This window comes from Lynx rufus, unplaced genomic scaffold (genome assembly GCF_022079265.1).
Source record: "Lynx rufus isolate CCGP_SWC_20201006 ecotype Redwood Valley unplaced genomic scaffold, mLynRuf1.p SCAF_8, whole genome shotgun sequence".
Classification (NCBI taxonomy): domain Eukaryota; kingdom Metazoa; phylum Chordata; class Mammalia; order Carnivora; family Felidae; genus Lynx; species Lynx rufus.
Window position 1 is genome coordinate 11326851 of NW_025814896.1, and position 12513 is coordinate 11339363.

The following is a 12513-nucleotide window of genomic DNA, read 5'->3' on the forward strand; positions in this document are numbered from 1 at the left end:
TCAACTAGGTTTCCACGGCAGACTTTTCTGTTTGCTGGTGAACATTTTGGACCAAAATAGCTGATAGATGGGGGCTAAGCTGAAGGTCTATGAACCACAAGGTCAGACAAGGTGCCCAGACAGAGGGAACCCCAAAGACATGATTTCCGCCACATGAAGTACCAGTGGACGTAAACAGCTCTTTGGGAAATGGTACAAATCCAAGCGAGTTGCAACTGAACACGCACTGGCCCCCTCAGTACCTTCTCCGAGGCACAGGGTGCTGTGTCTGAAATGCCACAGGAGGTGGAAGGAACCCTGCAGGGCCAGCCTGCCCGTCAGGAGAGAGGCTGTTCGTGCTAAGCAGTGACGAGGTGGTGTGGCAGGAGGAACCCCTGTGGGTGTGCCGTGGGAATTCAGAAGAGGGGAATAATGTTCCAGGCCAGCTGAGGTTACAGGAAAGAGATCAGGGAAAACTATACGGAAGAAGTGGCCTCTGACAGGGGTGCACTTGGAGGGGTGACTGGGGTTTCGCAGGCAACAGGGGGGCAGGGACAGACCGCGGTGACTCTGGCAGAAGGCCCAGGAGCCCACGGCGTCCCCTGGGCAGCAAAGAGCCAGGATGCTCCTCAGCAGACCAGAGACAGAAGCACGAAGGCCCACCAGGCCTGCTCTGACGAAGCCGCACGCGGCCCAGCTGCAGCTGTTCTGCGACCACAGAAAAAGGAGAAACACCCCAACAGACACCAGATCGTGACGTCAGCGTAGCATCGACGTCACAGTTCCGAAACAGAAGGCCCACACGGCTTTCGAAAGAGCCCGGACAGGGCCTGTTTGAAAGACCCGGCCAGTTTCACCCAGATCACCTCCCTGACGCCGAATGCCAAAGATGAACCCCCGGAACACGGCCAATCTGTCAGCCTCAAGGTAATTCTGCCCCTCGGGACGCAAAGCATCAGTGACGTGGCAGGGCCCCGTGCTCAGCCAAAGTGGGCAGGGCAGCCAGCACTGGCGACAGAAGAGGTTTAAAGGATGCATTTATTCCCACGCTTCCAACCGTTAGGGCCACGCGGCTCCTGAAGACCCCAGAACCAAAGAGCCTGCCCTGGCGGGCGCAACACCACAAGAGCTGGAGCACGCACCCAGGGCCACGAGCGAGCAGAGAAGCGGGAAGGCAGAATGGCCGGTCGCTACCAAAGAAGAGGCCATGGGCAGGGAAGAACGAGTCTTTCGAATTTCACCTCCACAAAGCAAACACTTCACTTTCAAAACTGCATATAAAGCCTAAGAAACCTCCGCGATCGGGTACAAGCCCGAGATTCTGGACGCCTACTACTTCCAGAGAAAGTCCGCAAGAAGTGCGCAATCCTGGCACGCACGAAGTGTGCATCGAGCGGTATTTATTTTTAAGAGCTCTCAGGCATTCGCGGTAACATGCCATGCTCTGCTTGCTGTCATTTCCTGTAGGAATTTTTGTTTTAACACAGAAAATAAAACAAAACAAAAAACTGAACCTCGAGATCACTACTTCCTGCTAGCCTTTAAACTGACACACACCAACCCGAGAAGGAGATTTATCTTACTCGAAAGCAGTCCTTCACCAGGATTCAAATCGTGCCACGTCCCGGATCGGCACCAAACGTCACCGTGGCAGCGCCAACACGCCGGTGGCTGTCGTGGCTGCCGTTACCACCTGGAAGCTGGATGGGAGACAGAGGCCCCGGCCTTCCAAAACAGCTAGGCATCTTTAGAAAAAGCCATGAATGACACCTGGGGTGACCCTGTGACGGAGGAGTCGGCTTTCCCAAGGAGTGACAAGCCAGAGAGCTAACTAAGCAGACGGATGAAACCTGAAGTTCCCGTCATACAAATCCAGAGCGTCTCGTGTGCAAAAGCACTGAAATCAAACAGCGCCTTTAGCTGCGGTTTCGGGAGAGAGATACAGGCGGTGCTTCTGGTTAAACAGCACCTTGCTTGTCCGCCCTGCCTAAACAGCCACCACCCCTGCCCTTCCCCACATACACACTCTTCACGCACATGTCTCCGCTCAATCTGGAAATCGAACCAAGACCTTCGGGTACCTGGATGAGCGCAGTCTAACACACATTTCCTGCACTGCTGTTTTCCAGGAAGCACAAGGTCCCAAAAGGGTTAACGGCCAGCTCTGCCAGAAATAAGAGGGGCATGTCCTACACTACGCAGAGAAGGAAGGAAACCACAAAACAAATACGCATCACATGGAAACGCTCTGCAAGCTGGTTCGTACCGTGGGACGGCTGCACGGTTTATAATTAGATTAGCTAAGCAAATAAGGCACTGCAACCTCTTACAATTTGCCCCAGTCAGCTCTAATGGGGATGATAATATCAACGCTGGACTGGAACTGCTGACCCCAAGAAGCTTTAAGAACCTCAAACCATTCGTTCACCGCTTTCCACGTCGGTGGGCATGACCCTGAGCGGGAAGGACAGTTACAAAGGAAGAGAGAGACTAACGTCACACGATCACAGTAAAGTACGAGAGAATCAACTAGCCAGGTTTCCTTTTTTTCTTCCAATGGCCAAGGGGGAAACTTGTCAGAGGATGGATGGTCCATTTACGGTCAGCCTTGGATGGCGGGCAACCTAGCACAGGCCCGGTGAGCGGCACGCAGTGCCAACGTCATGACAGCGCCCCTGCGGGACTGTGCCAGCGGCAAAGAGGTTTCACCCAAACCTTCAGTACCAAATAAAAAGGAAATGCTACCATATCCAATGATTTCTGGATAAACAACTCGATTTAAAATTCCCTACCCTTCAGGGCGCCTGGGTGGCTCAGTCGGTTAAGCGTCCGACTCTTGGTTTTGGCTCAGGTCGTGACCTCGCGGTTTGGGAGCTGGAGCCCTTCGTCGGGCTCCGCGCTGTGTGGAGCCTGCTTGGGATTCTTTCTTTCCCTCTCTCTCCGTCCCTCCTCCGCTCACACTTGTGCTCCCTCCCTCTCTCAAAAAACAAACAAACTCAAAAAAATTTATAAAAAAGAAAATTCCCAACCCTCAATACCATCCAGAACAGTGCTTCGCAACTGGGGGCGATTTTGCACAGATTTGGACAATGTCTGGAGACCTTCTGATTGCCACCAGTGGGGCGGGCAGGCCAGCGGCATCTCGTGGGTGGAGGCCAGGGCCGTTGCCCAGCAGCCTCCCGTGTCCTCCCGTGTCAGCGGTGCTGATGTTTAGAGACCCTGGACGCTACCGAGTGCTGAACGTGTGGCCAGGCCACCACGTTTCACGTTCCCTTGTGGAGAGTGTATACTGTGGGAACCTAACATTTGTCTCTTTATTCTAAATTGCTGACAAGAGTGGTGACGGGTGGGAGGTGGCTCCACATTTGTAACTTCACATTTTACTAATCAAGCCACTGAAGCAGAAAACATGAAAAACCACTTTCACTGAAAACAATTTTCTAAGAAGCAGGATTTCATTCTTTGAACGCTCAGGTAAGCTCTCCATCTGTTGTTATCGAGCAAATAAATACTTTAAGATTAAGAAAAGGGCGCAGAGGCAAAAAGCCTGATTTTCAACATGCGCTGTCGTGCCGTGGGCTGTAACTAAGAATGGTTCCTGGGGGGGGCAGGGGTGGGGCTCCGTGGGGGGTGCTTCCTTTTGTCTCACTGCTCAAGTCCCTTTCGATGTTACTTCTCTGCACTCGTATTTTTACCCTCTAGGGCCACGAGTGTGCTTTCTTTGGAGGGTCGGCTTCTCTGGAGCCTTCTGCTCTCCTGGCAAGCCGGGACCCGAGGCGGCCAGGACAGCTGTGAGCGCAGTGGCCCGGGTGAGCCCCAGAGCACAGGGCCGGCTCCTGGCAAAGCCTGGGCACACGCCGTTCTCTGCTCCTGGCCACTCATTCCCACTGGTGTCTGCATTCCTCCGCTCGCTTTCTCCCAGGGCCTCCACTGCCGAGGCTGGAGAGCCCCCGGCTGGGAGAGGAGGGAAGGAGCCAGGTAGCAGGGGTGTGGCGTCTATTCGCTACATTGACGCCACTGTGCCCCGCACGCAACATCACCTCGCATGGGAGACGGGCCTCTAACGGGCAACCCACACGATGAGATGGGCGGGAGAGCATGAGCCGTGGCTGACTCGAGGGAAGCCACTGGAGATACCTGCAAGAGGGCTGGGGTGGGACAGTGACTCAGACTGGTCCAGAGAACTGAAACAACAGACGTGTGTTCTGGCTGGAGTCCGGGGACGGATGTGGGAAACCGGGGTCCCGGTTAACTGGTCCTGTAGCCACAATGGGCACATCCCAGGAGGCAGTGGGAGCCCCACAAGGGTTTTCAGCTGGGAAAAGGGGTGGTGACACTTGGTCTCGGTGTAGGATACGCTGAGGAGAACAAGTCGAAAGGCCAGGGCGGTGACTCAAGGGACAGATGCACGCAGGCTAGGGTGTTCCTGAACAAATATGAACACACTGTGGAGAGAGACTGACTGATGAGTGAGGGATAGGTCAAGGGCAATTGGGACCTTTTCCCCTCTTTTTAATTCATTTACTTTTCTGACTCGTTTACAATAAACATGTATGCGTATATCACTTTTTTAAATTTTTCTACTAAAAAGGACACTACATAAAAGAAATACAAAAGCAATTTCAAGAAATCGACTCAGACAAAAATGACAACTTCACGGACCGGTGCGCTTACGGATGGTAACGTAAAGAGCAGATAAATCCGTCACTTACCGAGCCTTTCTCCATCACTCTGTTGAGCATGACCACGCCCCTGCTTTTCTGCTCCCACACCATCTCCCAAAAGTGACCACACGTGTTAGGCAAAGGGCCCTGCAAATACACAATCCACAAAGTGTGTGTGACGTTACAGTGACTCACTCCACCGAGAGCTCACCACTGGTGGTCGGCCGACGACAGTGCCCTTAGGCACAAGGGCAGCTGAGGCTGGGACAGGTGCCACCCTCCCTGCCTAGTGGTGGTGAAAGGTTGTATCTGCCTCTCAGGGCTGGTTCAGGGCTAACCAGCAGAGGACAGAAAATGCGGATTCTGCTTTCCGGTTTGAGCTGGCTAGCAGAGGGGCTCCACTGAGGCCCCTCTTGACGGTGAGTGGAATATGGCCACAAAGCTAGTGGGTGCTGGGAAGAGGCAGTATGGGGAAGTGATCATCGGTGACACTTCTGGTGGCTTCAGTTCAGCTCCAATCACTGATCATCCGCGTGAGCTGGGATGAGTCACTTCACATCTCTATGCCTCAGTTTCTCCACCCAGCTCACTCAACCAATCATAGTCCTTATTCACAGGGCTGTGAAGGGAATATTAACTATATCCATTCATGTAAAGGTTTTACCGTAGCACCTGGAACATGGTACACATCCAGTGGAATGTTAGCTATTATTACTATTACTAACGATGAGGGGCGCCTGGGTGGCTCAGTCAGTTGGGACTCTGTCTCTCCCTCCCTCTCTGACCCTCCCCCACTCGTGTTGTCTCTTTTCTCTTTTTTTTTCCTTTTTAATGTTTATTTATTTTCGAGAGACAGAGAGACAGAGCACGAGTCGGGGAGGGGCAGAGAGAGAGGGAGACACAATCTGAAGCAGGCTCCGGGCTCTAAGCTGTCAGCACAGAGCCCGATGAAGGGCTCGAACTCATGAACCAGGAGATCATGACCTGAGCTGAAGTCAGACACTAAACTGACTGAGCCACCCAGGTGCCCTTGTCTCTCTTTCAAAATAAATAAGCTTAAAAAAAATAAACAATGATGAACCTGGAGCACCTGGGTGGCTCAGTCGGTTAAGCACCCAACTCTTGATTTCGGCTCAGTTCATGATCTCACGGTTTGTGGGATCGAACTCCACGTCAGGCTCTGCACTGACAGCATGGAGCCTGCTGGGGATTCTCTATCTCCTTCTCTCTCTGCCCCTCCCCTGCTCACACATGCATGCTCTCTCTCAAAATAAATAAATAAGCTTAAAAAAAAAAAAATGATGCCTGACTATGGACCACCTTCATCCTTGGACCAAAGAACATAAAAGATGTAGTCACAAATGATCAGTTAGGTAGCCCAAGGGGTCCAGTGTGGGCACCGGGACATGGCGGGGTACGGGCCAACTGGCAACAGGCATAGGGGTTTACTGGATACAAGAGTATGGACGCCTCCAGTTTATCTCAACTGTTAGTACTGCCTGGAAAGGATATCACCTCTCACCTCCGTGACAGAACGCATCACCTCCTCCGGCCAGCACCACTTCTAGAATGGTTTCCAGTCTCACTTATTTTCATCCAAATTCTCCTGATTTTTTGCCTCCTTTCCCTTCAAGTCTCACCACACCTTTGTTGACCACATGAGCCCTCAGTGCCCACTCACTTTCCTGAACTCCTCTTCCTCCTGCTGCCTAAACCGGACACATCTGCGCTCCAGCCAGAGCCTCAGGCAACAGCCCCAGGCCTCCCGGCTGGCCAACTAGGTCTCTCATCCTGCAAGTTGGGCATGAGGGCCAGGCCTCACAGGGGCGGCTCCCACCAGGTCCCAGCCTGCCACCTTCCCCACCTCCCATCACCCTAGTTTAGGATGGGTCTCAGGGACTGAAAAATCATGTAAGTGCGACACCTGGGCGGCTTGGTCTGTTGAGCGTCCGACTTTGGCTCAGGTCATGATCTCACGGCTCCTGAGTTTGAGCCCCACGTCGGACTCCGTGCTGACGGCTCAGGGCCTGGAGCCTGCTTCAGGTTCTGTCTCTGTCTCTCTCTGCCCTCCCCTGCTCATGCTCTGTCTCTCTCCCTCTCTCTCGCAAATATAAATAAACGTTAAAAATTTTTTTTTAAATCATATAAAATCTGAAAGGAGACACAGCAACTCAGCCAACACTTCACTGTGAAGGTAACAGAGGCACCTTTGCCATCATTCTCTATAGTTCCACATCACTGGCTTAAAAAAAAAAAGACTATAGACTTGTATTATTTGCATCATGAACACTGAAAATAAAAAATGGGCAGGGTTTTCTTGGTTTTGTAGTTTGGAAAATGTTTCACTCCTACTGTCTAGAGGTATAACTTTGGGGCCAGGTTACTTCAGTCCCTTTTATAAATCCCAGGGCAAAGGGTGACGTGCAGGCAGCTAGATATGTCCATGGTACCACCTGACAAAACAGAGAGACCTTCAGATGTGCCAAGTAATTGCTAGGGCACGGGGGTGGGGAAGGCAGTGGTGTAAAAGTTTCCATGGTGATATCCTGGTGCTCCATTTGACTTTATACCCCTATCTATCTTTGCTTTGGACTGCCTAACCCCACACCAAAGTTGCACGGCTGAAATCAGGAAGTAAAAAACTTGACTTCTTCTAAAAAGAGAAGTTACCAAGAAGCTGCTTTTCCCTCAACCTCTTCCCGCCAGCTTGCCACCACCAGGATCTCCTTCCTTATCACTCTACCCCAACCACCCCAGGGGTGCTGGGAAGACTTTGACCTGAGGCCTTGTAAAGGCCCGCCCCCTGTGCATACACCAAGAACTTCCTGAATGGGTCCCAGGACTGAACACAGCATGGCTGGTGTTCTGTACACTGGGAGGCACTCGGGCTGACTGTCCTCATGGACAGAGAGGAGGGGAACAGGACAAGACAGGGCAGTAAAGCAGGGCCACGGAAGATTTGCCCTGACCCAGCTCCCTGCCCTAAAGCAGCCTCTGTTCATATGCTTTCTGGCTTCACCGTTATTTTAACCTCTAAATGTTAAACAGAAGTACGATGTTCAAAATCACCCTATACACCAAAGCCATATAAGAGAACGATAAACTGGGACTCCTGGGTGGCTCAGTCGGTTAAGCGTCCTACTTCGGCTTAGGTTATGATCTCGCAGTTTGTGGGTTTGAGCCCCGTGTCAGGCTCTGTGCTGACAGCTCGGAGCCTGGAGCCTGCTTCTGATTCTGTGTGTGTGTCTCTCTCTCTGCCCCTCCCCTGCTCACACTCTGTCTCTCACTCTCAAAAATAAACAAGCACTGAAAAAAATTTTAATAAAATTTTTTTAATATTTATTTATTCTTGACAAAGAGAGACAGAGCATGAGCGGGGGAGGGGCAGAGACAGAGGGAGACACAGAACCCGAAGCAGGCTCCAGGCTCTGAGCTGTCAGCACAGAGCCCAACGTGGGCCTTGAACCCACAGACTGCGAGATCATGACCTGAGCCGAAGTCGGAATGCTCAACCGACTGAGCCACCCAGGTGCCCCCCAAAATTTTTTTTAAAGAATGATAAACTGATATAGGACGAGAAAGCAAAAATTATGATTAAAAAACACAGAGAGAGGGGCGCCTGGGTGGCTCAGTTGGTTGAGCGTCCAACTTCGGCTCAAGGTCATGATCTCGGCAGTTCATGAGTTCGAGCCCCCCATGGGGCTCTGTGCTGACAGCTCAGAGCCTGGAGCCTGCTTTGGATTCTGTATCTCCTTCTCTCTGCCCCTTCCCTACTCATGCTCTCTGTCTCTCAAAAATGAATAAACTTTAAAAAAAAAATAAACACTCCAGTAGTTTCCCCTTGCTGTTTGATTAAGACAGTGAGTAACATAGGGGCATCTGGATGGCTCAGTCAGTTGAGCATCCAACTTTGGCCCAGGTCCTGGTCTCACAGTTGGTGGGTTCGAGCCCTGTGTCGGGCTCTGTGCTGACAGCTCAGAGCCTAGAGCCTGCTTCAGATTCTGTGTCTCCCTCTCTCTCTGCCCCTCCCCTGCTCATGCTCTGTCTCTAAAAAAAAAAAATGAATAAACATTAAAAAAAAAATTAAAAAAAAAAGAGAGAGAAACACAGAGTGTTTAGAGCAACTTACAGGTAACAGACTAAGACTTGAGAAAATTAAGTAAAAAGAAATTTCTTTATCGTCTTTCCTAGATACCCGTGGTCTTGGGGTCATATGCCAGTAAGTGTTTCACAAGAAGATCAACTGTTAGATCATTTTTATGATTTGTTCCCATAAAAATGTCAAAAGCCAATGGGAATTTTGAACGGTTTTGCACGCTTATCCACATAATCTAAGGATGCTTTTTTTTCCGGGCCAAAGGATGAGGACCATGCTGAGAAATTCTGAGTAGCTACCTGGGCAGAGATTACTGGTCTACTGCTAACCCTCTTCAATTATGGAAGCGACACAGGTACGGGCGCTTCTCTTGCCACAGACCACAGGCAGTTCAGGCATTTCATGCTGTTTTCTAGAAGCCCAGCAAGTGGCATACTTCCCAGAAAAGACGCGGGTGACAACCAACCTGAATCTCTGAAGGAAGATTCTTTTCCTTCCTCGTTGCTGTTTTGGATTGCGTAAAACCTGACCTTTGAAAGGATGCGGTGGATCTTATTTGAGGTATAAATGACAGTACTCTAAAGTTCTTAGGCTGATATCAAGTAAGGCCAAGAGCCATTAAAAAAATGTGGACAATCCATTCACCTGCGTGAGAATGTAACTCCTTTGGGCTTCGTCCATCTTTATCAAACTGGCATTGATGTAGTCATTATCTTCTTGATGTAGTTTAATCCGACTGTGGTCAACTGAAAGGCAAACCAGAACTCAAAGGTTAGTCCTGGAGGACCAAAGTGTCTACACAGGCAGTGCACCCCATGGGGAAAGTGAAAAAGGTGAGTTGGTGGCATTAAGGGCGTTCACACTGGCTGAGGCCATGGTGTTTTAATTGAGATCAGTCATCACTACGGGGACAACTTAGTATTTTGAGAAAGGTTTCTGGAAATGTTTCAAAGCTAATGCTAAATAGTAACAGACAAAGTACATTAAAACATGGGTTATGTCCTAACTGGGCAACCTGTTCTAAGGTCAGATCTTCCTTATCACTGTGCCACAAATCAGGAGATTATGGGGAGAGGGTGTCAAGGGATCTGTTCTCAGATGCCTAATATATATTTTTATTAGGTAATCAAATATAGCGGCTTCAATCTTTAAGAGAAAAAAATCCACCAAAAATTTCACCTAGCCCCTACAGCTCTAGTTGGTACAATGAGCTACAGTTGGTAGGATTTATGATCGTTATCTCCACCTACCCTGTGTCTAATGGATTGAAGATGAAAATGACCTAAATATATAGTGGTGTGAAAAGTGTTATCTTTAATTCCTTCATATAAGGTTTTTTGTTTTTGTTTCTTTTAAGTTTCAAGTGTAACATATACTCAAGTGATTCTAAATATTTCAAATTCAGAAACCGTCATGACCAAAGACATTTAAAAGAGAGTTTTTCACTGGAAAAACTAAACCCTGAATCCAAAACTCTGAAGGTACATTAAATGTAATTGTCAGAATAGGTTTTTTTCTCATTTAATTTTTCTTTTCTGCGGGGGGGGGGGGGGAGAGAAGGCAAAGAGGGGGAGAGGGAGGGGGGGAGAGAGAGAGAGAGAGAGAGAGAGAATGAATCCCAAGCAGGCTCCATGCACAGCACGGAGCCTGACACAGGGCCTGATCCTACAACCCCAGGATCACGACCGAGCCAAAACCAAGAGTCCAATGTGCAACTGACTGAGCCCCCCAGGCGCCCCCCAGGATGGTTTTTAAAAAGAAATTCTCATTTGGAAATTCTGCCCCAGGTTACTGAAAACACATGGCCACGTTTTCCCCCTTTTACCTTGACTTTGTCCCAAAAGCAGTGCTTCCCTGAGGCCACTTTCCTTATCCTGCCAGTGCAACTAACAAGAGCAGGTGGGCATTTTTATTTCTGGTTTGACACAAGGGATGATGAACTCAGGTGACCGCTCATGAATACTATCTTTTCTTCCCTAGCCCAATGGGAAAGGACAAGTTAACAGGGACACATGGTTTGGGGCTTTTGGTTGTAAAAGATTTCAAAGAAGGGGTGCCTGGCGGGGGGCAATCGGTTAAGGGTTCAACTTCGGCTCAGGTCGTGACCTCACGGTTTGGGAGTTTGAGTCCTGCATCAGGATTTCTGCTGTCAGCACAGATCCTCTGTCTCCCTCTCTCTCTGCCCCTCCCTTGCTCACGTACTCTCTCTCTCTCAAGATTAAATAAACATTAAAAAAATTTTTAAAGGATTTCTAAGAAATGTTTTGAAAAATTAGCCACCACTTGGAAGAATGTTTCTCATCAGAGAGGAGTAATACAACTTGGGATAGTTGTTCGGTAGTATTTAAGTCATGGAGATAAAAGATTCCCCAAAAGGCTATGAGACCATACAACTCCTTGGTGGGTTAGAAGACTGGGCTCCCACAGCACCGGGTGACCCTGGAAAAACAACTCCTCTGAGAGCTGCTGGGGCTTTCCCAAAGTTGCCAAACGGAAGACAGACGACAAGGTCACTTTCTACCTTGACTCATTCTCCCCCGATCCCCCATGGCCCTAAAAAGCCAATTATCTGTCCTGCTGGATAGTGGAGGTGGGGGAAAAAGAGAAAAATTGGGAGGGACACTGGGGTAAAAAAGCTGCGAGTTGTTTCCCGGGAAGAATATTTCAAATGCTGTGTTTTCTCTGTGGAAAACTGGCTCAGGAATCCATTTAGAGGAGTCCTGAGGAGAAAGCAGAAGAGGGGCATTAAGACGACATTACTCCCTACCGCAGAGCAAAGCTGGGGGGGGGGGGGGTAGGTGTCCTCGCTCCGCGTGAAGGATGCCAACAGGACTGTTCTGTGAAACGCGGCGCAGCCGGCCAGGACCTCACAGCACCGTCACCGGAGGAGAGCGTTGTTTCTTTAATAAACCCCACTAGGTGCCACGGCCGCGACATGCTTAGCCAAGAGTGTCGGGTGCTGGAGCGCAGTCACGTGCCACCTGACGTCCTCCACTGCAGACGCCCCTGGCGTGCACCTTCTGCTCACCCGTTAACAACCGCCTCGACTGCAGCCAGCCTTTATGAGTGAGACACGGAGCTAAGCGGCTCATGCTATTCTAGTTCACCTTCACGGAGTCCTGAGATCCGCGCGGCTCCTGCTTTACTGAAGACCAGAGAAGGGAACCATTCGCCCGAAGCCACACGGCTTGTAGGCGGCAGGCTGAGACGCACCCCTGGGCAGGGAACCAGGGCAGCGCTCACAGGCGGACCGCCTGGTGCCAGCCTAGGCGCACCTCCGCTCCCCTCCCCGGAACCTGCTGCTGTACAATTGGGGGGCGGGGTGGGGGAGGGCTGCCAACTCCCCTGGAAAGCACTGAGCGGCGGCACCCACTGCCACGGGGCAGGCGTGACTTCGCAGGCATGCGGGAAATGCCAGTGTGAGGGATGACGGCCGGAGTCGTCCGTGTCCCTGGCAGATGGAAGGGACCGCCACGGGGGACGGTGGCAGCTACAACCCTCCCTGACGGACAGGGTCTAAAAACCCTAGAGGGGAGTCAAAAGGTTCTGTGGGGCCTAGAGGAAATGGCAAAGGTCGTGCTCTTTACTCAGCTCCAGTTTTTCTCGCTTTACCCAAATTCTAACATGGTTCGTTCTTTCCTTTTGAGAGAGCAGCAGATTCAGAGCCGGTCACTCCGAAGGCGGAGGTTGTCAGAGGCCGGCAGGCACAATGAGAGCTAATGGCAAGAAAGGGCTAGAAGACCGGTGCTGGCGGTAGGGGTGGGACTTGAGGAG

General features: G+C 50.7%; 1 protein-coding gene across 4 annotated transcripts in view; it reads right to left on the bottom strand.

Moving 5' to 3' along the window:
• PTPN1 (protein tyrosine phosphatase non-receptor type 1) overlaps positions 1-12513 on the bottom strand; it is a 69074-nt gene that overhangs the window by 11295 nt on the left and 45266 nt on the right. For all 4 annotated transcript variants that reach the window (XM_047069866.1, XM_047069869.1, XM_047069868.1 and 1 more), the window contains exons 3-4: positions 9385-9485; positions 4692-4790 (exon numbers count right to left, since the gene is read on the bottom strand). In XM_047069866.1, coding sequence (XP_046925822.1) covers positions 4692-4790; positions 9385-9485 — 200 coding nt within the window. The remainder of the gene's footprint in view (positions 1-4691; positions 4791-9384; positions 9486-12513) is intronic.